Source organism: Lepisosteus oculatus, chromosome 21 (assembly GCF_040954835.1).
Source record: "Lepisosteus oculatus isolate fLepOcu1 chromosome 21, fLepOcu1.hap2, whole genome shotgun sequence".
In the NCBI taxonomy this organism is placed as follows: Eukaryota; Metazoa; Chordata; class Actinopteri; order Semionotiformes; family Lepisosteidae; genus Lepisosteus; species Lepisosteus oculatus.
Window position 1 is genome coordinate 9,711,090 of NC_090716.1, and position 27,848 is coordinate 9,738,937.

Consider the following 27,848-nt stretch of genomic DNA (forward strand, 5'->3'; position numbering starts at 1 on the left):
ACTGTACTGCGGCGATGGATCTTCAATGTAAACCGGGTTTACTAGTGCAAGGGGTGTTGGTGGACCAGTAGGTGACACTGTTCCTTCTTGGCTGGAGGTTTCAGATCAATACCCCAGCATGGTGGCTGGGGACATTGTACCGTGTGCGCCTGCGACTTCAGACGAGGTCTTGACTGCCTGGTCATTAAAGACCCCATGACACTGTTCGCAATAGAAGCGGGTGTTAACTTTGATGTCCTGGCTAAATTCCACTCTATAATTTGACACCCCTGAAGTCGACCCTTCATCAGCTACTGAATTAACTTCTCTAGCAGATCTGTTTTGCAGTGTACTACGGGTGCGCAGTGGCTGCCGCGCATCACAATTAGTGCGCACTGTGCTTAAGTGGTGAAGTGGATCCACTCTACGTGAAGTGTCTTTGTAATCAATTGTGATGATTGCTTTATAAACGCAAGGAATTATGGAATTGTTGTTGTTAAGAGTGCTAATAAAGAATCCGGTATTTGGGTTGTGAAAGAGATAGGAACAGGAGTTAATTGCTGAGATTAACGCATCAGTCTTTTACGGAGACGAACTGCTTTAATCCTTCTTTTGCTCTTGAGGCTGAATTCCTTCCATGAAGTTTTTGTTTATCCACATTAATAAACGGATACTCAAAGCAGAGCGTGTCGTGTCGCACTGACAAAAACCTCGACGCAAGAAATTTTGATTGCGCACATTCCAGATTTTAAAACTACCTAATCTCGGTTTTCTCTTTCTTGTTTTGCTGTTTCGGGTCAATATCGTCGTTCATACACAATTTTAAACTGGGATTTGGTTACACACTTAATTGCCTCTACATAAAAGGAAAACCAAAAATCGCCTACCATAATATTATAATTTAAAAAATTTGTTAACTGCCCAATAGGATTGATCCTTATTTTTTAGCTGTCCTGAAACTCCAGTCAGATTATCACTCCCGATCTCATGCCATTCTTTGTGAAGTGGTCCAAGAAACGTTTATCACGCCTCTGACTGAACAGGGGGGTGAACTGGCGAACAGTCACTTTCGCCTGTTCGTCTCCTCTCTCTCCGAGTCACACACACACGCACCCTCACACACTTTTTTTTAAAAGAATCCCTCAAATCGGCTGACAGGATAGAATGAAAATGAGGCTGACACTTGGTCATTTTGTTAGTACAAGCGCGTCCTTGCAAAGAGACACCTAGCTTTGGATCATATCACTATGGGAGCTGTTTGTTTTGCACGGGACTTCTGTTTGTTTTTCCTCTTGTTAAATACTCGTCAAGGCACTGCGAGTGCCAGGAATCAAGGTAGGTTCCTCGCTGTCTGGGACCGATTTTGTTGCACACATGTCCTTAACGGTGTTTAGGTTATGCACGCCTTTTCTCCTTTCCTAGTCCAGAAGAAATTCCAGTTTGTATAAACCCTAATATTTTATACAAATAAGAATAAAGTTTTATTAGGAATTAAAACATGTAACCCTCTATTACTTAAACGTATACTTTTTCGTAATATTTACTCATTTACGTTTTACCGTCCTGTTCTGTCCAATACAGCTTTATGTATATTAAATTTAGACGTGTAACTATAAGGGATGACCTCCTGTTTTGAAATATAGCTCTTTAGTTTTCTAGTAAAATGCATATATATTATATTCATGTACATTTACATTGGATCAGTTCTCGGACAGAGGCTGTTACTTTAAACTTGCTTTAGTTTGGTTACACTATATCAGTACGTTGTTTTGAACAAAATTCTGTCAAACAATGTCTTTGAATAATCTCAGTTCGCCTCTCTGTAGTGATCCTGTAAAGCTCTTGGAATATTTGCATTGCGCTTATCAAAACGTTTAGTTTCTGATGACTTTTGAAGACATGCTCTGAAAGAAATGGCTATAACGTTTAAAGACGCAAATGATGAAAATGAATACACGGGATACGACAATTTTTTTAACACTATAAATATCATTCTGAAACTTTATGGAGAGAGCGAGCCTGTAAAGAATTCTGCACAGACACAAAGAGGTGAAAAAAGAAAGACTTGCATTAAGTTTTTTTTTTTGCATTCCGTTAACTGCAGATGTGGATCATTGCTCTGGAGGAAGTGATGGCTGTCATGTAGATGCGATTTGTCAAAGTACCCCAACATCTTACAAATGTACATGTAAACCGGGTTACAAGGGAGATGGAAAATACTGTGAAGGTAATCTTTAATTTTAAAATGCCAATCCAAATGTATTTGATTGGTCTTTCCCTTCTAAGGCTACAATGATACCACATTTTCTTGGATACATTCAACAAACAGTTGTCTCCCACTTTCTAAAAGTCTAGTGTTAACAGTAACCTTGCCGCTGTTAATGTGTAAATTGTGTTTCTTTTAGTCCTTTTAGAGTGTGGAAAAGTTAAAAAAAATATTGTCACTTAATGGACAGCTTTCTAACGTCAACATTCTTAAACTGTTTTAACAACGATTAAGCCTGAGTTCCTATTAAGTGTAAAATAAAAGTTTTGTAGGCTGTTTAATAGCCAGCTGTATAATAGCTTAGTGAAAATGATTATTTTATTGTTTGTGATAATTACTGTGTGTGAGCATACCATCCTGTGTTCAGAAGTAATGTTGTACAGGCATGCACAGGCTCCTGTATTGGATTATTATGTTTATTATTGCTTTTCTGACTTCAGACACTGTATTGTTTGTGTGTGAGATCTGAAGTAGTGTTTTAAAGAAGTTTATACTGAATGATGTATAAGCCAATCCACAAGGTCTGTAGGTATGTGTTAGTCTCCTCTTTTCTCCTGATGTCTGGGAGTCAGTCCCGTATCATCAGCTAAACCGGTATCAGGAGAGTGTGTTGGCCATGTGGAGTGGATAGATAGCCTACCGTCCACTTTGCTTCCCAACTATATTTTGCTGTGTTTGAATCTGCTATCCTGGGCTGATCAAATTAAAAAGAACTCCTACAGTTGATCAGTACTGTGTGTTTTCACATCGGATCACCTTTATGCCAGGTGTATAAACAGGTCTGTTCTACACAGTAGATAAGGGGATTTATTTATTGTGGATATTTTATTCCAAATGAGAAAACCCCAAACGTTTTTTTCCATGTGTTGTCATGGATCTGCCATTTCCCCTCTTCTCTGGAGAAGCAAACATTCATCAACCCTGACTTGTGTCCCATTTCTTAGACATTGATGAATGTGATATTGAGTACAATGGAGGCTGCGTACATGAATGTAACAACATTCCAGGCAATTATCGCTGCACTTGCTATGATGGATTCAAGCTAGCACATGACGGACATAATTGTCTAGGTAAGTGTTTTATATATCTCTACACACCGATCTGTGGAATGGGGCTTTTTTGCTCCCTGGAGTTAGTGTCATTACCGTAAATATGCTGATACAAATTTGAATTGGACTTTATTTTGAGAATGGCGTATACTGTTTACATGTTACTTGCCTGTAGTAAAATGCTTGGAATGAATGGTTTGGTTTTTTCTCAACGCAACGTCTTTTACAAAATCCAGTATTGACTAAAACTAAGAAGCTTGGGATATAGCATTTACTCTTTCCACACAGAATATTGGCTTCTGCCGTATGTTAAGTGCTCTATTAAATAGGATTATCTGAAGATACATTGCGCATATCATTTGTATTGAGAGGCCTGAGGAAAAGCAAAGCTCACAGGGACATTTTACTAATAAAATCCTCCCTCCTCCCTTTGCAAGGGCAGTTATCTGTGGACACCAAATGAACGGGCTTTTAAGAAAATGACAAAAAATTGAATTATAGTGCTTGTGTTGATTGAGCCACACCAGCAGTTGGATTCTTTGTCATTTCTGTTTTCTTATAATCTGTTTTAATTAGTGAGCACATATAAAAGAACAGTGTGATCCCTGTCTTCAGTGTTTTTTTAACTCAAAACAGCGTTTTATGTAAATATTAGTATTACAAACCAAGATTATTGCAAATAATGATTTGACTAAGATGACATTTTGAATATGCCCTGCAAAGTTTGATGTATCGATTTGATCAGGGGGAAACGGTTCCCTTCCTTAGCAAAACAACCATGAACTGAGCCACTACCACCTCTCCTTAAGAAATAAACCTGTAATTATCCTTTTTGATTTCCTTCACTTTAAATTTCTACCTTTTCATTTAAAAGGATGCTAGACTAGTCTGAGATTAAATTATAGGTATGGAGCAAATGTAATGAACAAAAATGTAATTAAACGGACCTTTCTTCAGGAAGGCTTATATCTCAGGATTATTTTTTGAGCTACCTGTAATCCTTAACTACTACTTCACGAGCAATGAAAGCATTGCTGGTTGTGTACATTAATTTGTTTTGACAGGTTTGCAATGTTAATATTTTTATTATTGCTGCAATCTGTCTAAATAAAGTCCGCATTTTAATTGTAAATGTCATGCTGAGTTTGTTACGATTATTGTTACTATACCTAAAATGAGCCTCGCGTGATATTCATGAAATATATGTATGAAAAGTAATGAACTTTTGCAGGTGTGCATTTGTACATCAATTGAGGTTTAGGAAAGTACTGATAAGTAACACTGTACTATTATAAGTCCTATGTGGTCAAACATGGCGATATGTTTTACAGACGTTCCAATGATTTGAAAATGATCTGCCCGTGAGTTTTAAATGGGTATCATGACACTAGGAACAAGGTTTTAATTACCTCTTTTCAGATGTGGATGAATGTATGTTCAACAATGGAGGGTGCCAGCAGATTTGTGTCAATACCATGGGCAGCTATGAATGTCGCTGTAAGCAAGGCTTTTTCCTCAGTGACAACCAGCACACCTGTATTCACCAAACTGTGGGTAAGGCCTGCGTGTCTGTTTAACTGTCTTCACAAACAGTATCTTTCTTTCCACTATATTCCGAAGTTTGAGAGGCTGTCTCAATGCACACAATTACAGGTTGCCATCTGTTTTGTCTGTCTTTGATATTTGCCAGTGAATTTGCACGAGCACGGTGTAAGGAAATCGAGTGACGATGTCTTGGTTTGAACCCAAACTTCTTTGTCCTTTTTTAACCATTTTACAACGTGACACAGTTGGAAAGCTGAAAGACTCCAACATCAGAATGGGTATCCTTTACAGATGCAGCCCTAGCCCATTTGCTGGTGTGTAGATTTCCTCAAAATAAAAATCAATTTTCTTATAAGCTTCTCTTTTGCCCTGAGAAGGATATGTAGATTGTCAAAGCGCCTGGGAAATCAAAGAGGGCTCCTACTTGAAAGGTGTATGGCAGAAGGGTGGAGCTTAGCCGTGACACAGGCACAGCGGAAAGTTAGGGAGCTAATTTGTAAGTGTTCATGTAGAAGTCTGTGATTGACAGCACAATAGTGGATGATAGCTTTTAAGTTGGGTTCTTTTTCTCTCGTATTGTCTCTAGGATTTTGGTTCTAAAGACCTCATGCTGTGGGAAAGGAGCCCCATGTCTCTCTGAACAAAACAAGTTAATAATTGCAGCACATGATCCTTTGTCCTCTGCATCATAGATGAGAATAAAGCATCTATTTTATGTGTCAGTAACTTTTCAACCAGAAGTATTGTATTTTGTTTTCAATAAATTGACTTTAAAGATACTTTTCCACACTACTGACTTTTCCGGGGTAAAAGTACCAGGGGCTAACGGACACATTGCTTAACTTATGAATGTGAAGGATAAATTGGTTCGGTATTCTGGAAGATCCACGGGCAGCAGAGTGGCAATTTGTAACAGTGGAGGTGTCCTAGGTTTTGGGACATTGCAGTCAAACGGCAGTATCAACTGCACCCAATCTGAACTCAATAAGGAGGCAATACTCCCAACCACAAACCACTGCAAAAATCTTATAACTGCTGCTTCGCCTAAAATAGCTTCGAATTGAACAGAGGAAACTTGTCCCCAAGGTAGCAAAACAAACACTGCTGAAAGACTGCTTACAAAATAAAGCTCTTAAACATGTAAGGTAATATTATTTGAAGGCCACTTGAAGTAATGCATCCTCCCTGTGTTGTTTCTTTACTTTCACACAGCATGCCTTTGAGGAAAACCTTCTGCTTGCACTGCAAATGGTCCCTGTCTTTTGTCTTTCTGTTTGGCTTTTTCCTTTGATTTGCCTGAATCAAGGTCTACAGGCCTTTACATTTGAGCTGTGCAGCTGATGGACCTACAGGCACTTATGAGTGGTACAAAGCACATGTCCTAAGGCTCTGGCTTTGTGTGGGCCAGCTCAGATACATTGTCCGAGAACTCGTGCTGAAATGTGTGTCCAAACAAATTTGCGGCTCAAAGCACTTTCAGTGTAATATTTTGAATATAAAATATATTCAATAAAAATTGAACTTTAGGGAAAAGCTTGTGTACAGATAAACAGTTTTCCGAGGTAGCAGTCATATTCTGAAAAATAAAAATAGTTTTTAATTTAATTACACCATTTTTGGCTTCGCTCTGTGTGCTACTATGATGCAATGAAATTTCGTGAGCCAGAGAGAGATGTAACGAGGCTGTAAAAACTCACCATAAGAGCCTTATTTTTCTGCTTGCTTGAACTGAAACATATCGAGATAGTTTTGCTAAATCTAAAAACTGGATTAAGAATCTATATTGTAGTCATTGTCTCACTTTTTCAAAGTACTATTAATTGGTTCTGCATTCCTTTATCAATGGCAGTAGAGCATACAGCTGTCATGTTACGACTTTATTATTTTCATCTTGAAGGATTGTGGGCCAGATATTTAACTAGAGAAGCGGCAGTAATTGTGAAAAATTGTTCTGTTTGTAACTTTTCATACACAAGTTAAAATATTTTAATGAACAATTGTCCTTCACTAAGGTTAGCACATTAGTTTTAGGGAAAGGATCGTTTTCCTTAAAGAAATATCTGTTCTTCAGTGGCTCCTTTTCCACACCTACTCACTCAGAGTCGAAAATGAGAGCATGTAACGTTGGGAAAATATGTAACAACATTTGCAACAATTTCAGCTTCAAATGAATACCTTCCAATCCCAGTCATCACAGGTCATTTTGTTTGGTAGATAGACTATCTTTTAACAACCCGCTGGACTGTATGAACTTAAATTATTGTGACTTAAAAAAATAAATGGGTAGTTAATCAGGTGCATATCTTTCTCATATCTTTTTGGTAAATGTGTTCTAAACACAGTATAAGTGAGAAAGTGGAATTAATTTTATGAATAAATATATAGTTAAATATATTATCTGTTTATACACATAAATGTGTTACTTGTAAGTATGGGGAAATATAAAATATGATTATTAAAGAGCTATTCTTGTTGGGCATTTCTTTCAACATCTTAGGGTGCTTAGGTATTTTTGGTTCATGCCTGTTGTTCACCTTATGTGCCATGTGTCATAATACATAACTGCTGTGGGATCTGCTTGTAAAGATTGTTGTACGTTGGCTTTGTCTGGACTGCAGTTTAGTACAAAAACATCTCAATTAATGCTCATCGACTGTCAATCCTCTTCTTGTTGCTGCTGCTGTAGGCGTGCATGGGAGAGCCATTTGAGGCTTATTTACTGGTATCAGTGCTTAAAAACACTCTTGGAGAAACATGGAGATTTTCTCCAACACAACTGGCAGCATTTCAAATAAGAAAGCAAGATGAATTAATGCTTACGTTTTAAAATTGCTTGGCTATAATGAAAAACGAAATGCCAGCTGCTGTTATTAACTTGTCTGTATATTGCTGATTCTGTACTATGCTGAGGAGAGGGATGATTCTGTGTTCCGATTCTCCTTTCCAGAGGGGCTGAGCTGTATGAACAAGGAGCATGGCTGCACACACATTTGCAAGGAGACGCCGAAAGGAGGAGTTGCCTGCGAATGCAGACCCGGGTTTGAACTCGCCAAAAACCAGAGGGGCTGCATCTGTATGTCAATCCAGCTCTTTATGTTTTTGACATTAAGTCCCAACAGAAACAAAAAAAACACATACTGTCTAATCAAAATCTTTGTCCACAAAGAATTGTTGCACATTGAACTTGCTCTGCTGTTTAGAGATGAATGCGTTTTGGGGATTTTGTGTAGTGACCTGCAACCATGGGAATGGAGGCTGCCAACACTCCTGTGAGGACACAGATCTGGGACTGATCTGTCGATGTCACCAGAGGTTCGTCCTGCACTCAGATGGGAAATCATGTGTAGGTAAGAGGTGCCTGTCAGAATATGTCATGATTGACGGTCATGATGCACACGAAATAATTCAGGGCATTCCCTGAGCCACATGCCAACTCAAAAGTTACACTACAACAATTCAAGTCATTTTGTTGTCATTTTGTGACTTCTCAAAGGTTTTGCAGCAGTATAATCATAATCAGACAATTGAAATTTGACAAATGTTGTCTATATCTTCATTTCTTTCCCACTGGAAATCTGAGATTGCATTTTGGCCTAACCTCGGTCCGTGTATTCTCTGATATTTTGGGGGAATTTTAAAAATCTAAGGATAGTCATTTAAACATAAAAGGAAACTGCTGTCCTTCCTTATTTACTGTAATAATAAAGGTCTGCTGTGTTTTACTGCAAAGAAGTAACCTGCAGTAAAAGCAACCAAAAAAGAACTAAATTGTTTTGTCTCTTAGATTTAAGCAAGAAGGTTAAAAAAAATGCTCTCATTGTCCGAAATGTGTACTTGTGGTTGAGAAATAAAGCAGTTTTCCTGCTCCCTACTCTGAAACTCCTTTCGCAGATTATTGCCTCTATTGCCTGCAAGTGAAAGAATGATCTTGATATCTCAACTTTTGAAAATGTTTGTCTCCCTGTTGCAGTCAACTTCCCCTTCACTTCATACACTGACTTTCTTCTAGATAAAATGACACAGTGTGAGTTTTATCATGATGCCTTTATCTGTAGATGTCTGTGAGGTCTTGATATATCATAATCGTTCCAGTCTAAATTCCACATCATTCAAAAAACATTTTTGCAGCTATCAGGATAGTTGTATTTGATCTTTAACAAGTGCCTGCTACACTCAAGAATAGAAATTACACCATGGGTATCATAGAAATACATCTGAGAGGACACACAAGAAAACAAGCTTTAAGTCTAACTTCTCTATACATAAAGTATGTATCTATGGCAAAGTTTGCATCATTTAACTGAGGTGAGAAGGCAACTAGTTCTGCTGCTGACCTTTTCCATCAAGCATGTTCTATTCTGACTGGTCTGCACTCATCTTAAAATGTTTTTTTTGTGTGTGTTTTGCATAGATTGCTGAATAGAATCAAAACAAAAATGTGGTATTGAAATTTGCAATGCTTTGTTTAACCTACCAGTTTAAAATCTGTGGTACATTTAGCATGAAAAGCATAACAAAATAACTCTGCAATACTCTTATTTTCACAACTTCCTCGCTTATTATTATGTCACAAATTCTGCAAGTGTGCCTCTGTGTGTTTGTGCGTTTTTGTGCATGAGTGGGCACATGAAAACGTGCTCTGACCATCTCAGATCTGCCACCTGAGGACGTGTCCCACAGGTGGGGACTCAGGTTCGGCTGACAGCGGCTGTCCTGTTCTCTCCCGTGCTGTAGAGAGAAGTGAGGCTGGAGCAGAGACCTCAGACCACAATGCCACTTCGCTTGCTGACGTGGACAAGCGAGTGAAACGCCGACTGCTCATGGGTATTGCCGTTCTTTCCATTGCATTACCTATTTTCCTGGGCCCTGGACACAGTGTTCCCAGATTCCGCCCTGGCAGTCACTGGGTGCCGCACTCACATCATAATCCTGTCACCAAATAGCCTAGATTATACTACGCCTTTTGTCTTAATCTTCTACTTCCTGTGGGCTCAAAGAGAATGCATAACAATGCAAATGTTTAAGCATTTCCATTTGCAAAGTAAGAACTAGATGTGTTGCAAGGGCTCGATAGTCTTAATAATTTCTGGTTGTATTCAGTGTTTTCTTTATTGCTCCAGCTAAATCTTTCTGTTGTAGGAGGGAAGAGGGCATTCCTAAGTGTTTTTTGAAGCAAACTGCGAAATGGCAGAGAGCCACCTCTAACTCCACTAAGTTTTTTTTGTGTGAATATTTGGACTATGACATGGGGCCAGTGTGGCAAATTTCACATGTTTTTGTACAAATCACATGGGGTGAAGTGGTGGCTTTTCGGCACAACACTGTCAGTCTTGTGGTTATAGGAACCCTTAGCGAAAAGAAAAATAAACTTAATTTCTCACTTGAACTGTTTCTGTACAGTATCAAATATAAGTCTCTTTGCACAGTAGTTTAATAGTGTGCTATTTTCCTCAAAAGATTAAAAAGTAGTAATAATCTGTTAATTAATTGATCACATGTGACTGATGTATTAAGTTTATGTTAACTTGCAGCACAGGCAGGGTGTGAACTGGAAATCTCCTTAGAGCAATTCCTAACAATCTCTATATTTAAATGGAAACAGCAATACTATTTTTATATTTTGGGGTTAGAAAGAAACAGCATTGATAAGTGCATTTCAAACCACAATAAATGTAAAATGTACACAGTAACTTGTAAAACCTCCAATTCACATCACAAAATAGACAAAGGTTCCAGGAATGCATATCGCCACATTGCATGTTCTGTGATTAAGAATGAGGCAGCAAAACGTCTGGTGAGATGAAGTAGCCCTATTACATTGTAAGAGCAGGCTTGTGAATACATCTCTTGAAATCCAATATAAATATTCCTCTCAACTTTGAGACGGTTTTGCAGACAAATACCACTCACTTGTCATCTCTGCATACAGATCATGTTGAAACATTTCTGCAATGAGCTGCTGCACAACCTGTACTGATTTGCTTGCATTACATTAGTCATTACAGTGACTAGTGAGCAGGAAGGGCCGTTTCACGTCACAATTCATGTGAACTGTCGACAACATGGCGACTATCCAGTACGTTTCACAAAGTCGATTTTTTGTGTAACTTGGAATTTGTCAAATATAGCGACACCATCAATTAATTTGTTTTGTTACCAAGATTTAATAATAGGTCTGAGAAATCAGGACTGCAGTTCCCCTTTGACAAATGCCACTAAGAGCAAGAAAAAAATCCCCCTGTTGATTTCGCTCTTGTCCAATGAAGCAGTGCCTTCCCTGGTGGGGACTCAGAGTCCAATGGCAGGTGTCCCGTGTTGTTTTCAGAAACCTGTGCTGTGAACAATGGGGGCTGCGATCGCACTTGCAAAGATACGTCCACTGGCGTCCGCTGTAGTTGTCCCGTCGGATTCACGTTGCAGCCGGATGGGAAGACCTGCAAAGGTAAGATCGTAACTTCCAGCAAATCGCTCTCACACGTAAACCTTCCTGGCAAGAGTACCAGAAGCCTCATTGGGCATCTGATCTCCATATCGTACCGGTTGTGTAAATTTCCAAGTCTGTAGTGGACTGGAATTGAAAATAACCCAATCTTGTCCAGACTAAAAACCTTAAAGGAGAATTTGGTAATATTATTTTATAGTATAACACGACCTAATGACACAGTTCTGTCCCCGAGTTTCACTGTCTAAAACAGGCTTGACATTTCTTTCAGACATCGACGAGTGTGAGTTCAGTAATGGAGGCTGTGACCAGTTCTGTAGAAACACAATTGGCAGTTTTGAGTGCAACTGCAAGAAAGGATTTAAGCTGCTAACAGACGAGAGGTCTTGCCAAGGTAAATGAAAGTGTTGTTTTCTGTTTTGTTTATGAAAAATAAAAATTGTTGTCCACCTTCCTGAAAGGGCTCTGCTGTAAGATCGTTTTACAAAAGTACAAATCCTACACATACAAAGGGTTGTTTAGGTTGTCTATACCATGTTATCCACACTGGGATGTGGATAACATAGGATGGACTTTGAGCAGGACCAGTACTGACTTGTAGGATTCCTTTGTAGATCTTTAACTTGCAGTTTTATAAAGCTCAACTTTAAATCTGAAAAGAATTTCCTTAAAACACAGATGTGTCCCCTGATAGGAGGATGAACACAATGCAAAACAGATTGCAGTCCTATCTGTTGTTCTCCACTGGGAATGGAAGTGACTCATAATTCGCTTTCTTTCCAGATCAAAAAGATAATATCGCAACCTAACAGGCCAAGTGAAAGAATTACACCCCTGATTAGTGAGACTTCTGAAGCCAGATGTTGTCTGTCCTGGAGGGTGAACAGGTTCTTTAAAAAGCCCCAGAACTGTCAATCTTAAAGAGTCAGACTTCAATAGGGGCATATTTATTATGGGGAATAAAATGCTTACTTTTTTCAAAATACTGTTCACTTTGCCTTAACCATTCCTTTTACAGCTTGTAATTCTGCCTTAGAGGCACAAAATTGGAAAGACTTTACAACTTTGCGTGGCCAAGGAAAATCTTTTAACTTTTTGAACATTGAGACGTTCAAATATTAATTTAAAACAAAAATGAAATGGAGACCTTATGTCTGAAAAAATGTCAATACCTGCTGAATCTAGTGCTTTTTGATACTTTAGGAAAGAAAATTCTGTGACGCCCCTCTTTTTGAATTGCAGATATCGACGAATGCTTTTTTGAAAGGACATGTGATCACACTTGTGTGAATTATCCAGGAAGCTTTGAATGCGTGTGTAACAAAGGCCACATGCTTTATGGCTTGGCTCATTGTGGAGGTAATCGCAAAAATCACCAGAACTGACAAGATAAACAAGCTTTCGCACCTGGTAAAACTGTACCGTCGAGGTCTCAGCAGCCAAAAAATCACTCATTTACATATGAACATCCTCATCATTTCTAATGGACAGAATTTTTTTAGGAAATATCAACTTAAACTGTAAAGTGACATATTATCACATAACATGTGATACCTATTTTACCAGTACCTATTTTTCAAATGAAGGCTCCAGAAATGCATTTCATCTTAAGGATAAAGCAACTGCCAACTTCTAAAGCAGTGCCTAAGCATGATTTCTAAGTGTGATATCCAATTTATGAAGTTGGACCAATAACCAATTTCTTATGCTGTGAATGGTATCTAAAAATCCCAAGGCGTTTCAGTAGAACTTAAATGTTGCTCCGAAAGCGGCACGATGCACGATGCACAACCTTAAAGGAACAGGAGTGACAGAAAATCAAATGCAGATCTGTTTCTTCTCAGATATTGACGAATGCAGTGTGAACCATGGGGGTTGTCAGCATTCCTGTGAGAATACCATTGGAGGATACGAGTGCCATTGCAACCCAGGCTACAGGCTTCACTGGAACAAGAAGGACTGCATTGGTAAGATTTGGTAGAGCTGTCCGGTTCTGGCTAGGCTGGGTGTTGTGTTTTTATCGATCTGCACATGGGCAAATTGCTTTTATTTTTTTTAAAAAAGCCTTTTTTTCTGAATCTGGGGGGGGTTTAAAACAGGAGATACTTTGGCGGTCTTTCGCTTTCCCCTTTCTCCCTTGTGCTTTTGCTCAACGGAAATGGATCCCCTGTCTTCTTGATGTGTCTGCTTCATGGGTACGTGGGATTTTGGGATGAATCTCAGCATATCCCTGAGCTGCCTGTGATGCACTGCAGCGCTTTCCAAGTCTCCTTCCTCTCCTGTCTTGGCATTAATGTTCGGTGCCTCTTGAGTTTGTTGTATTTTTTTATCCCGTTTAGAAGCAGAAGGTTTTCCAGCAGCTAAAGCGCCTTCTAAACCCATATTAAACTGCAGCAAACAGGAAGGCAGTGATTGCTGTTTTTTGACATGCCAGTCTCAAGTGCACATCTCCTCTGGTAAGATGCACCTTTCTGTTCTCCTAGTATTTTTACCTGGAGCCAGTTACCTTATAGCTGTATAAATGACTGGCCTTTTTTTCATGCCTCTTTGTGTTTTTCAGGTCCAGAAGATTCCTATACACTGACCTGCGGAACACCTTTATCTTGTGTCAGCAGAGGGCAAGGAAATGGAAATCACTATAATTGTGTGGGCAAGTACATTTCTACATCATGAGTTCTTCTGTGTTCATACACATACATGTATAATTTAATTTGTGTTAACCAACGGAACAATCATTTAGTTTTTGTCCTTCCTGGTGTGTTTTTTCAGTGATTCGGTTTATGGTGGTATTGAGTATTCTGTCATATATAAACTACAGATTTTACAATGCATCCAGAATACAATGTTTTCATTAATCTTTTATCATATACCGATTAGCAGGACTTGTTTATTTAGTTTAATTGTTTCTCCAGGAATAGATTCTACAAGCATTCCACGAATTAAGACAACTGCCACTTTTAAATCCAGTTCTGGAAAGTGCACTTTAAACAGAAGTCAAGAGAAGCTTCAGGAGGGCTTGAGTGCTTCTCTCTCAGGTATGAAGGACTTTGCAATAATTTCCTTTTTGATATGGCCTGAACACAGCTCCAGAATTGAGCAGAACATAGAGATTTCATGGAGGCTCTCTGAAAATCAGCTAGAAATGAGCAGAAAATGAGAGAGGAATAGTGTTTAAAACTGGGATACTTTGGATGTTGCACACCTGTGACATTAGAAAATGAAATTAGCCATGGTGTGCCTTTCATTGAGACCCTGCCCAACCATCAATCAAATCAGCTTCCAATCATGGGATTATATTGGTGTCTCAAACACCTGGGCATTGTGCTACATCATTTTTAATGTTATTTCAAAGGACATAGAAGTTTGACCCCCCAAAAAAGGAAGCTCATGTTGGTCACACTGCTTTTTTCTCAAAGCTGTCGACAATAAACAGGGAAAAGAAGGAAGCACTGGAGGTTTCTCAAAGTTGAAATAGATCAAATCTGTTTCTCCATCAGTTAGAAAAAATGACATAGTCTTAAGTGTGCTGAAGTAAAGAATTGAGTTTTCTGAACTGCCTGTTAATGGCATGTGGTCACAGCAGTGCCTCTCTAGGACTTGTAACTGGGAATTGTCCTTATATTATCATTGCTTTGAAAGAATGCTATTGCAGGTCTGCTTGCATTCCATTTTCCCAGATCATGGAGTTGTCATGTATGACGTGTAAAACCTGGTTTCTCTTAGGGACATACAGGCACCTAGCCTAGTGAGCTTGGAAACTGAAAATCTTTAAATAATCTTTAAAGACCATGCTCTTCACACTGAAGAGGGGTTTTGAAAGTAAATCTTTAAAAACATTTGTATAAGATTAACAATATTCTGCTCACAAACCAAAGCCCCTTTAGAATGAATTGCAAGGTATATTTGTATAGAACTCACATCAATTTGTCTAATTTACTGGGTCTCAGTCATACTTACAGGTACTTATACAGTATATATGTTTACAATTTGTGATATGTCTTATCACCCTGTAACAGAAACAAGGCTATTAACTCCTTCTATTGCAAGATATTGTCATATTTGTTCAATACCACATTTAGTGTAAAACATCATTTAACAAAAGTTACTCACCAGTGCTCCCCTTTCTAAATGTATTGAATACTTATTCATCTTAGCCCCTGGTAGTTAAAATGTCCTTGGGCGTGAGCTATTCCTACATAAAATTCTGACGCTGCATGTGTGTATATTGTTTAACCCGCACAGACAGAAAAGCCCCCTACACCGAAAACGTGCAGTTCAGCTTCGTCAGCCTGCAGTGTCATTCTGTGAGCAAAAAGTCACAGAACCGCCAGGGGAGGAAGGCCGGAGAGGAGGAAGGGTCGTCCATTACTGCGGAGTTTGAGCTGGAAATGAACCTAGAGGAGGTAACAGGTTGGTTTGCCTCTGTTCCTGAGGTGGCACCTGCTTCCTTTCTCAGCTCTCGGTTCTCGTGTTGCTCCTGCTTCTCTTCTTCTCTCAGAGCCAAACTAGCAACAAAAAGTATCTCCTGTTTTGGTGTGGTTGTGCCCCGAGCGTGACGGCACCAGGTCGGCTTTGCCAGGGAGTGGCGTCGGGCCTGATGGGCTTGTTGACGTCCGCGGGGCCTCGTAGGGAGGGTGTCTCGCTCGTTCTTTGGGGTGGCTGTTTGTTATCGGGAGCTCTTCTCTCCGCAGAATCGTGCGACCTGGGCTGCGTGCGCAGGCGGTCGGAGAAGAGGCTCCGGAAAACCATCCGGACTCTGAGGAAATCCATCAACCGGGAACAGTTCCACCTGCACTTCTCTGGGATGGAATACGAGCTGTCAAAGAAGCTGACCAAGCCCTTGGGTTTGCCCGAGCAATGTGGGACTGGCCAGGTGCTGGTGGACAAGAAATGTGGTAGGAGACCCACTGTACTCTCAATAACCATGCATGACAATCTCGTTTTCCACCTGCTATGTACAGTAGTAGTGTAGTTTTCCAGTCAAAATGAGATGACTTGTTTATTTCTTCTTGCTTCACAGTGTTGTGTGGTATTTCATTCACATCTTATATTGAATTGATTTGGTTTAGTTATTCATATATAGGGTGATAGGATGTTTCGAAGCGTGCCCTAAGGCTAAAATGAAGAAAAAGGTAAAAAGATATTTATGGAATTTTGACAGTCATGGTGAGACAAGCATAGTTAGATTTTAAAAATGATTGAGAAATTCCTAGGGTGATAGGTCACCATTTTGGGGTTTAAATCCACTTTACTGAAAACTTTAAACAATTTATTGAGTGGGTTTTGCATGAGTTTCTGAATAATAATGAAGAAAACCAAGACATTTGTCAAACCTGCTCTGTCTAGTTTGACAATGCACAGTTGTCCATTTTATTTAGCAAGAGAGTGAGGTCTTTAAAAGACATAAAAAGTGTCTGAGAGGCCTAGACTGACCTGCTGTTTAAAGAACTGTCCTTAACCTCAAGACACCCTCATCCGAACCTGACTTTGGCCACAATATTTAAAGAAATCTGCTGTTCAGACTTGCAGTGGACTATTGTCTGTTTTACAAAGCTCCACCCTTGAGTGGGAACAATTAGTGTCTGTAGTGAATAAGGGGGTCCTGTTATCACGATGACAGTGAGGGGCTGGGAGATGGCCATGAGTTGTTTTTGAGGAGGGGGTAGTCGAAGAAAGTCCCAGCTCTCCTTGATTTTTGTTCAGTATTCAGAAATGATCATTGATTCTCTTGGCTAGAAAATGTCTTTCAGTCACTGCGCTCAAATCAGAAACCTACACACCTTTGAGAGGCCTAGTTTTGCTATTAGTATTAATTAATTGACTTTAAAAATGTAAGATCATTTGAAAATGAAGATAATACACCTACATGAATGTAAAACCCATTTTGTAAGTCCATTTTGTTACCAAATAATGTTAAAAGTCCCCGGATTGGAGAACACTGCTAAACGCTCACTTAGCTTATAGAGCTTCAGCTTTTTGTCATTATGAAGGGTTTTACACATCTATTAACTTTAATGATTTTGTTTTGTTTCCCAGACTTGAATTAGGAGGTGTGAACAGTTTTCCCTTCAAATAACCCGTATCTACCAAGTATTAAATTACAGAAAACCCAAACAGAAATTCCTGGCTTCAGACTGCTGTCATCTGAGTAACTGCTTCTCGGTATTTGCAATATGATTACGTAGAAACAATAGTGTGGCAGGAGCAGTTTAAGAGGAGCGCACTATGAGTAACCCCCTGCCTAAAAAAAGAGACGCCATGTTTTGTCTTTCCTACCACCACCTCCCCCTCTCTCCCCTGACAGAGTGCTGTTTAATCTTTTCAGTTTACCCAGTCTACTGTAAATCACATCGGGGAGTGTTCTCATTCCTAATGTCATGGCTGAACCCTTTCGTCAAGCCGGTAAACTTTTAACAGTCCCGTAGCTTTAGATAAGACTTCCTTGAGGCACAAAATATCTCCTTCTATAATTATAATCTCATAGAAGTTGAAAATTGAGAGATAAGAGGGCTATTTTGTATAATTACTGCCACTAAAATGAACGTCTTGAGCTATAATGCTGTAAAAATGACTCAAACTGTGTCCCACGTACAGTTGATACTGTTCTGTGAAAGGAAGGCCCAGAATGCCCCAAGGGCATGTTGTTGGAAGAAAATTATCTTGTGTTTGAGATCTGACCATTACGAAATAGCTAAGGTTGGCATTTTATAACCGGAGGTTTCAATCTTGTGCCACTCTGAGCTTTGGGCGAAATGTATTGACTCAACAGGAAAACATCACAGTTTCAAATCGACAAAAACAGCGTGAAAATTTAAGACCTTTTTCATAATTTGGTTTAGATGTTTGTTTTTGTATGGGAGACATTTACACCACTGTTGATACAACCAGGCTCTTTAAGAGGTAAATTCCTTCTACACATGTCTACACAGCATGACCCCAGCCAGTGAACTGTTCAGAAGAATTGACTTCGGCGACACCATGGGAATCAATTTGCATCAGCTGTTTGTAGCTCTTCTTGAGAAGTGGAGAAGCGATTCTGATGGAGAAAATGAGGGAAAATCAGAAACCTGGCCTCTTTTATTGGGTTCACCTCCTTACCACTGTGATACCATAGTGTTTGTCCATGTCATCAAATAGGCAAGAGCTAAGGAGCTGAATGGAGGTGAAAGGTCCTTTAAACTTCTTTGTGGCCATCAATTCGAAGACTCTATAGGATCTCCTTTTTGCATTTGAAAGGCTTCAAGGTTTTTTTTTCCAGCAAATAAAAACGGTTGGAGACAATACGATGGTGGCTCTTAACGGTCATTCATGATAAACAAAAGACCCCAAAAATGAACTCCTCTTGAGAGAATTACATTTTCTTTCTTCTGAGGTAAATCAAGCAATTTGCGGAGGCACAAATGATGGCTGTTCGGTTAACCCTTTGTGAGACTCTCATCATTTCCATGTGCTTTCACTGAAATGGCACATTATTGGTGGCACTGGCCATAATTTATTGAACTGTGTAAAGTCTTCTCCAATGTGTGGCTATGTGCATAGCACAGCAATTACGCTTCTGATTAAATTAAACTTAGATTATGTTGTAAGTCCTATTTTCAAAGAAATATTTCTCTTATGTTGACAATGTAATAATAGTTACAACTATTTACATCAGTTTTTTATCTGGAGATGTTTACAAGATTCCCAATAGTCTTCCTTTCTTAATAGTGATTATTATTACTTTAATTAGAGCAGTAGTAGTGTATACTTTTATTTATTCATATTTCATATTAATGAAGTTCCAGCTCTTGAGGACAAATGAAATCCTTTTTCCATATTACCTTCTAAAAGTGGTGGTCTCCATTTAGCAGGCAAATCAAAATGATTTTTCTTTTATTTTTTTATGATTGTCATGATCATTAAACATCTTCCAAAGTGAAGTCAAATAGAAAAGATGACAGATCCACAATGCTGTGCTGCTTGAAGGATATTCAAGCTGTCCTTCAAATGAGAAATTCTATGTCCTTTTAAATGAGAAGTTATTAGATATTTTCTGCTGCTACTGTGTTGGGGAAAATAATTTCTTAAGGTGAACTTAACACTCCATGGAAATGAGTACTAATGTGATTTACACAGTCCATTTGAAAGTCTTGTATTTAATTTATCAATTTATGATCTGATCTTGTTAGAAATCAGTAGCAAATCCAGGCTGCACTGGGTCAGTATAGTGAGTCCAGGGATGTGATACTGTCATTGAAAACCAGGCTCCAATCTGAAGTGGTGTTTGTGGACCAGTGTGTAGTGCTCTGTCCTCTGTGCCACAATTTACTAAACTATTTCCTGAATATTATGACTGGGGACACTGCCGCAGGAGGTGACATCCTCTAGTTGTAACATTAAATCAGGATAACCCTAGTGTTCCAAACAAATTCCAGTCTGACTTTCCTTGAGTAACCCTTTAATCCAGTGGGTAAAGGAATTTCTCATCTCTCTGCATGATCTGCTCTTTAGTGGATCTGTTGGTGCATAGAATCAGGAGGATGAAGGTCTCCTATATATAACGTCTCTGTGGGACAAATCAAAGAAAAGCGCTATATAAATCTTGGGGATCATTCATTATTATGATTGTGCAGTGCAAGAGCAAGTTCTGTCAGAATAAACACACTTTGATTTCACTGTTCTTTTACAGGTTCATTGCTTATTATGGTAAAAAGACTTACACATTTATGTGACGACACATCATGTTTTTTAATTGTTAAAATGAAAAAGTTGTTGGATGTTGATCATGGAAGTGTCTTTGAAAAAGCCTGGGTTCCTTATCTTTTTAGCATTTGTTTATTTATATATATATACAGTATATCCCGCTACCAGTCTTACAAACATGCTTGTTTGTCAAATGAGAGTGCCTGTTTCTCATCTTTCACCCCATTCAACACAAGTCTCTTTGCCCCTGCCAGTCAGCTGCAGTGTTGGGTCGTACTATGATGTTGAGCAGGGGAGGTGTGTTCCGTGTCCTCCTGGCATGTACCAAGATGAGGAAGGGCAGCTCTCATGTGAAGTGTGTCCAGGTCCTGAGATGACAGGGCACTCGCGGCCTGTGGGGGCTCGTAACATCTCCGAATGTGGAGGTGAGGTACTGTTTGGAAACATGAGGGAAATTTCCAAATCTGAATCGGATTAGACCACCAAGATGCTTCCCTGCTTTTAAAGTAAATGGTATTTTAGATATGTTTAGGAAGCTTCGATGTTCTGATAAGGAGCTCAGAAACAGATGTTTGTAAAGATTAAAAACCTGAAGGCGCTGCAATGCAGGCACGGTTTTATAATGGCACAATTCAGACTGAAATGTGCCAAAGTGATATGTTTTTTTAAACACTCTTATCTGTGCTCTGTTAGTTCTTAAACAGATTGAATCACTTCCTCACGATAGACTAAACACAACAGTAACGGAGAATGTCACTTTTTAAACAAACCCACACAGAGTAGCGAGTAAAAGAAACTGATTTAGAGTGTGATCTGCAAAGGAACGAGTTGAATTTAATTCCATGCTGAGCTGTAAAAGGAAGCAACTGGTGTGTTTCACTGTATTTCACTGGATTTGCCTTGTCCTTGTTCCTTTCCAGAGCACACTCTGATGCTGTTCCCTGTTCAAACTCCTAGGAGGGTTAACATCACTGCCATTGCTATCTCACAGTTTTGTTTGAAATAGCTTCTGAATTTAATCAGTTCTGTCAGATTCTTGAAAGAAAGATGGATTTCACTTGGGTTAGAAGTTAAAGCTTTGCCAGACTCTTCTGTGCTGTGCTGTTCAAGGCAGATTAAAACAATGTGCAGTTTTGTCTCTGTACAATTGTATCACGTTTTGATGATAGATAAATCATCAAAATACACGCCTTAAAGATTATGTGGATAGTCCTTAAATTTTGTTTTATGAAGTAATTCTTAATGTTAAGATTTAGTTTTTTGTATTTAACTGCACTATAAGAATGACATTGAACCTATTCAGTTTCTAAGTTAACCGATGCGTGACAGGTTAGTTAAGGGTCAATTAACGGTAATTTGTATTGATATGAAATCAATCTTTGACTGGATTGTAAAAGTATTCAAAAATATTAAATCTGGATATTTTATAGTTATGAATTAGTTCAGTATTACCTAGTTCCATACTAATTTTGAAAATGTATTACTGCCCTTTAAACTACAGTATATCTAGGCTTACTTAAATAAACTCACACTCCTTTGTGACATTGGTATGACTCACAACTGAGACATTAAAAGTCATCCAATAAGCAGGGAGAAGTGACACACAGAGAATTGCAAAATATACTTCAGGTTTGGTAATGGTACCAAACAAGTGCTCAAGTACATTTTCAAATCTATGCAATAAAAAATGCCTGACAATGACATACTGTAAGTCAATCTAATAATTTCACAGGAAATACTCCACTAAAGCAGTTGTTCCCAGTCCTGGTGCTCATGACCCACGCACCTGTTGGTTTTCCAGCCGAGCTGGAACACAAGTTACACAATCAGTTTCATGATCAACCCCTTCATTGACTTAATATTAAGGTGAATTTTGAACTGTTTGCTCCCTCCTCTTAAACGTGTTGGAGCTTTGACCCTTGTGCTCGTGACTAGAAACAAAACGCAAATATTCAACTAAGGCAACTTCTTAGATCCTTTAAGGTGTGTGGGTCACCAGGACCAGGGTTTTGAACCACTGCACTGAAGTATAACTTGATATAATGAGCCCCTTCCTATAACTACACATCGTGTCTGTTCGTAAAATTCCTGAGATCTGACTCACTGCTGCCCTCACCCTGCGAGTCCTTGTTTAATTTGACCTGCCTGATCTTCCGCTCCAGGGCAGTGTCCTCCTGGCCAATATTCTTACGACGGATTCCTGCCGTGCCAGCCCTGCCCACTGGGCACCTACCAACCCGACGTGGGGCGCACTTCCTGTTTCCCTTGTGGAGGAAGCCTAGTCACCAAGCATGATGGAGCAGAGTCCTTCCAGGACTGTGAAACAAAAGGTCTGTTGGTCAAGCAACTGCAGTGGGGTTTTTTTTTCTCCTCTTCACATTTTCCGTCACGACTCTGAAGCTTGAGGTAATATTTTAAGCGTCAAACCCGAGTGTAATCCGATATCCCTTGGTGGGATGCTCCCAGATTTGATTGGATTCGGCACTTCACTGCAGCTTGTGCTATTTCTCATCTCCTTCAATAAAATCACAGACATTATGTTGGAGTGCAGTGCTGCCGTGAATAGCTTCCGGTCTTCTCATTTAAGTCCTCCAGCTGTCCATTCCACATATTACTGTGGGAGCAGTGCTGGCCCCTGGATGAACAAATGATCAACGGCACGTGAGGCTAAGAATTCAAAACAAGACCACAGAACAGGAGCGCTTTGTTTGCAGAGTTACACCTTGGAATTTGTGGAAAGGCATAAATCAGTTTTATGTTTTGAACAGAAAAGAAATGGACAAAGTAAGGCTGCACTTTCGCCCTTGAATGGTACCAGATGGTACCAGGGCAGGGGTGCACAGCTCCTACCTTTAGAAGATCTTGAATAACTAATTAAGTAATTCGTTGCTAAGTTGAACAAATGTAAAACTTTCTCTTTTTTAAAACATTTCGTCATACAAAAGCAAAGCATTTCATTTCAGGATGCCAATACAATGTAGAGTAATCCCTTCATAAGGTTTGTTATTCTGGCTTATCGAAATGATTAAACGTTTCCACACAAAAACAAGGTTAAAACCTTTAATTATGTTCTGTGAAGTCTGGTTTAAACTGCAGCCACTTTCTGTTTGACAAAGGTTCCTGCATCTATCAATGACTTAGCTGAGGATTTTCATCCTGTGTGTGGGCCAGAATTTAGGCCTTGGGCTGTGCTGAGAAACCTCCATTTCCTTACTGTTGCCACCGTCTCCTGTTTCAACAGTTCAGTGCTCACCGGGCCACTTCTATAACAGCACCACACACAGGTGCATCCGTTGCCCGATAGGGACGTACCAGCTGGAGTTTGGGCAGAATTACTGTGTGGCCTGTCCAGGAAACACCACCACCGATTTTGATGGATCAACCAATATAACACAGTGCAAAAGTAAGGGGGATGTTCTTTTGTATTCAAGCATGACCTGTGGCGTAATGTACAGAAACTAAGCAAGTACTAACCAGTAGCAATTTAAAAACATCAACTAACCCTTCTTAAATACATTTGAGCAAGCCTGAGCATACAACAAAGCTTGCTGTGTATTCTGGAGTTGTCAGAAGTTAGCAGCACCCTGTAGAAGGTCAGTATTTGAAAGAATTTTTACTGCATTTCACAGACAGGCACTGTGGTGGAGAACTGGGAGATTTTACTGGCTACATTGAGTCACCAAATTACCCTGGCAACTACCCAGCAAATATTGAATGTACGTGGACTATAAACCCCCCACCAAAGAGAAGAATTCTTCTTGTTGTTCCTGAGATCTTTCTCCCCATTGAGGATGAATGTGGAGACTATTTAGTTATGAGGAAAAGCCGTAAGTATTGTCCTGTCCACATTGCAAGCTTAAAAATGCGTACAACTGCAAAGCAGCATTAAAATAATTTCAGAATGCCCCCAGCAAGGGTGTTAGTTTACATTTTTCTAGGGAAAGCTGTCAATATAATATTAAGAAACATCAATGACAAATTTTTAGATTGTTGTACCTCATTACTTCCTTCAAAGTAAGAAATGTGTTTCCAAAAAATGGTCTCACCACAATTTCACAAACACAGTCACAAATGTTTTTCCTTTTTGTTCTCCTTCACCAGAGCAGTGTACACATTTAGACAGCAGAGACATGACTCTTCTACAATGTGGCCTTGGAGCACAGCAGTAAAACAACACAAAATACAAATTGGGATATCTCCATTACACTCTAACACTAATTTAGTCACACAGAGGTGTGACCTGAAGATGTGTGCATCCATAAAAAATATTCGTTCACAATATTTTAGCAAAAAAAAAAGCTGAAATGTACGTATTTTATTATTTTATTATTATGTTTTTTACAGCTTCCTCAAACTCTGTGACAACGTACGAGACCTGTCAGACATACGAGCGCCCTATAGCTTTCACTTCTCGGTCCAAGCGATTATGGATCCAGTTTAAATCCAATGAAGGAAACAGTGGAAAAGGCTTTCAGGTGCCCTATGTTACGTATGATGGTAAGAATACTTTTCTAATGACAGAAGCTATGTTAATTTTGTTGCCTATTGAAGATAATAATCAATAGCAGTGTGGAGTTCTAACATGGTATCAACTGCTTTTGCTCACAGAGGACTACCAAGAACTCATTGAAGATATTGTCCGAGATGGTAGATTATATGCATCAGAAAATCACCAAGAAATACTGAAGGTATTGATTTATTTTACATGTATATTCTCCTATATTAAGCTCTTTTTATGGTGTCTTTATTGTTTTATGTAAGGTAAAATAGAAATATACTTATTCTATTTTTATAGTAATTTAAAGTAAGACCGACTTCATGTTGGTCTCTGAAAATGCCTTTCAGGTGGAGACAGTGCCACATCCTGGACGATGCTTTGTAACTGCGGACATTTGCTCTGGTACTGAGGTGCCTTGATGTTTGGTTTGTTTTTCTTTTCAGGACAAGAAGCTAATGAGGGCTCTGTTTGATGTACTGGCACACCCTCAAAACTATTTCAAGTACACAGCTCAAGAGTCGAGAGAGATGTTTCCAAAGTCATTCATTCGGTTCCTGCGCTCCAAAGTTTTGAGGTTTCTTCGGCCATAGAAGCAACTCAGAAGGGCCTCATTCTTGAGACACTTCTTGTTTTTAATTTGTTCACCTTCTGACAGACAAAAGAATTAAAAGCCACAAGAAAACTGTCACAAGACGCCCATAGGACTAATTTGCGAACTGAGCTTCAGGGGAAGACTGATGCCATATGGATAATTTATACTAATCCTTGTGTGGAGCTTATTGTGGACTCAAGAAGCAAGAAAAGACCATAGTCACCCTAAAAGGCCCGCTGGGAGTTTACAGCTTTTTAAATTGGGAATTTAAACACTTAGTATTTATCACAGACCAGCTTAAGGGCAGTGTTCCAAAACAGACTTGTAAATTGTTCATCTATCACCTATCTACTATGTTTTTAAAATAGTTTTATTTTCTAATTAGGATTTAACATTGGCAGAAAAGAGTATGTATCCTGGATCAGAGTTTTTAACATAAAGACATCATTGTTTTTTAGTTGGGTTTGTTTCTGAGAATTAAGTCCACTTTGGAAAACTGCTCTTGCAATAGGGAAGCCTAGTGGTTATTAGTGCTCTAGCTGGATATAGTTTAAAAATGTTACAAACCCAATTATATCATTAGGGTTCTTTATGACTTAATTATTTAGGGGTGCTGTGGTGTGTACTAAACCACATGAGTTACAGGAGGTGTTTCTTAATGGTTCTTTTAAAAATTGCTTTTTTTATAAAATGAAAAAAAAATTGTAAAAGAAATCTCAACACTGTCAAACTCATGGCTTCACAGATAGATGCAGGAATCATGACAGTTAGACATTTAGGACCGAGGGGAGAAGATTTACCTCTTAAGCAAAAAACACAAACAACAAGCAGTAATAAACAGAAAGGAACATGCTGTCCCTTTTGTGGGAAATAATATTTCACTTTTACACAAATTTATGTTTAGCTACAAAATAACATTGTTTTATTCATTTTCACATTCAAAACAGGATTATTATTTGATATGTTAAAGGCAGTTACTGCATCGTATACAAATATAATCCAGTTCCAAGCAGGAAATTCTTTAACATGGAAACAAAACATCACACCGGGGGCTGTTTGACTATTCATTTTATAGCTGTCTATTTGAAAGAGCTCTCAGATAACCCTAATGATTATGTAATGAAAATTGGAAGAGCTGGCCATGTAGGTTTGAAGTTTTATTACCAAAAGCCTTCTAGTACAAATAACAAAATGGAAAAACAGTAAGTGTTCAATTCTGTTTAGAAAAGTCTAGAGTAGCATACACTTTGTCTCGTGAATAAAAGTGACTATTTCTTTAACATACTTAGTTTTAAATGTAGCATATATTTTTGCACATGTACTTTTTACTAGAAAATGTTTTAACCCCCCTTTTAAACAGAGAAGATGTGTTTACATTTGGATTACATTAAGTCCTGTCATTTTGTGCATGATTGCCAAGTAAAAAAATAAGTGAAGCTTGATTTGTTTTCACAACTTTGAATACTCAAGAAAGTAATATTCCAATATTCATATGTGTCTGATATGCCTCAAGTATTTTCTTGTATAAATTGGGGAATTATTCTAGAAACATTTCAGAAAATGTGTGCTTGGAGACTTTAAGAGTTAACCAACTACAGTTGATTGGCTGAGACAGTGTCGGTGAGACAGTATTATCACAAAAGGTTTCCCAACTTGCTCATTGCTTATTGCAAGTTTTCCTAAAACTTATTTTTTCCTTAAAAGTTGAACATGACATGTACATCTTGTATAAAAGTGATTGAAATTTGGAAGTGTACATTTTTTGGAAAGCAGTGCAGGGGACAATTTAGCTAAAGGAATGACTTCTACTTCAGAAAACCTGTAACAGTTGTAGTCTTCATTTTTTTTAGTACCACATGGGAAGGAGGGATTTTCTTAGACTTATTTTCTCTGAATGGCTATTGTAAATTATGTAAAAAGGTTGTAGGAACAGTAGTAATGATGATGTATTTGAGTAAGTTACATTCTTAAAACTGTATGATCTGTTAAGGTATATAATTGTGTGAAACATCTTTTTTGTATTGAGGTTCTTATATCCCAAACATTTCCTACCAAAACAGAACTGAATGGTACAGATAAAGCAAGATTCAGGTAAAACATATTCATGTTGTTAGATGCTTGTACAAGCAGGGCCAGAATAGCAGCTGGTGTTTGGTGGGGTTAGTCTGTAACTTTACTTGTTAGGTTTCCAGTCAAACTGTGCTTTTCCATTTTTAGACATAATACATAACTTGGTCTAGTATAATATGGCACCGGTGGAAAAGTGGTTTAGTGTGTCAAGATACACCTGTGACACTGAACAAAATTCATTTCACAGTCTTAAATTCTGTGTTGCTATGTCAACCCCAGTTTTAGTTTTTAGTTATATGCAAAAGTAAACTGACAATTTGTTTTGTTTTTATGATGGGTTTTATATTAGTCTGTGAACTTGTAGCATAAATTGATACTTATCTTGCAGGCTATTACATTGGCTGCTTTTGCAAGGGAATTTCCACAACTAGTATGGAACGGTCAATCTGAATTCAGCCAACACCCTCCTCACACTGTGTCCTAGTGATTGGTATGACGGCTAATCTGAAATATGAAGATCCAACCAGTGTACAAACTTGTCAAGGTACAGTTAAATGACGTCAGCTGTGATGTTGACATCCCAGGTTGGTTAGCAGTGGTTACTAAAATAAAATGGCTAGATTTCCTAGGAAATACATTCCTGTCCATATTTTGTATATGTATGCCAGATGTTATTGTAAATAAAGGTAAATAAATAATGTGTATTTTTCCATCCATTCATCAGT

General features: G+C 38.7%; 1 protein-coding gene across 2 annotated transcripts; it reads left to right on the top strand.

Moving 5' to 3' along the window:
* Nucleotides 1-985: 985 nt before the first annotated feature.
* Nucleotides 986-27,823, top strand: scube2 (signal peptide, CUB domain, EGF-like 2). 2 transcript variants are annotated; one of them, XM_015338018.2, is made up of 23 exons: nt 986-1,314; nt 2,084-2,206; nt 3,190-3,315; nt 4,714-4,848; nt 7,787-7,912; nt 8,070-8,186; nt 9,574-9,663; nt 11,165-11,281; nt 11,553-11,675; nt 12,524-12,640; nt 13,126-13,248; nt 13,621-13,737; nt 13,842-13,931; nt 14,194-14,316; nt 15,524-15,691; nt 15,973-16,176; nt 20,218-20,388; nt 22,126-22,293; nt 23,205-23,366; nt 23,593-23,790; nt 24,308-24,460; nt 24,572-24,651; nt 24,905-27,823. In XM_015338018.2, exons 1-23 carry the CDS (start codon nt 1,227-1,229, stop codon nt 25,049-25,051), a joined length of 3,066 nt encoding a protein of 1,021 aa, XP_015193504.2. In that variant the 5' UTR covers nt 986-1,226; the 3' UTR covers nt 25,052-27,823. The 2 variants fall into 2 exon arrangements, with proteins under 2 accessions (XP_015193504.2, XP_006642554.3); XM_006642491.3 differs by lacking the exons at nt 13,621-13,737; nt 13,842-13,931; nt 14,194-14,316; nt 15,524-15,691 and having other exon boundaries at nt 987-1,314.
* The last annotated feature ends 25 nt before the right edge of the window (nt 27,824-27,848 follow it).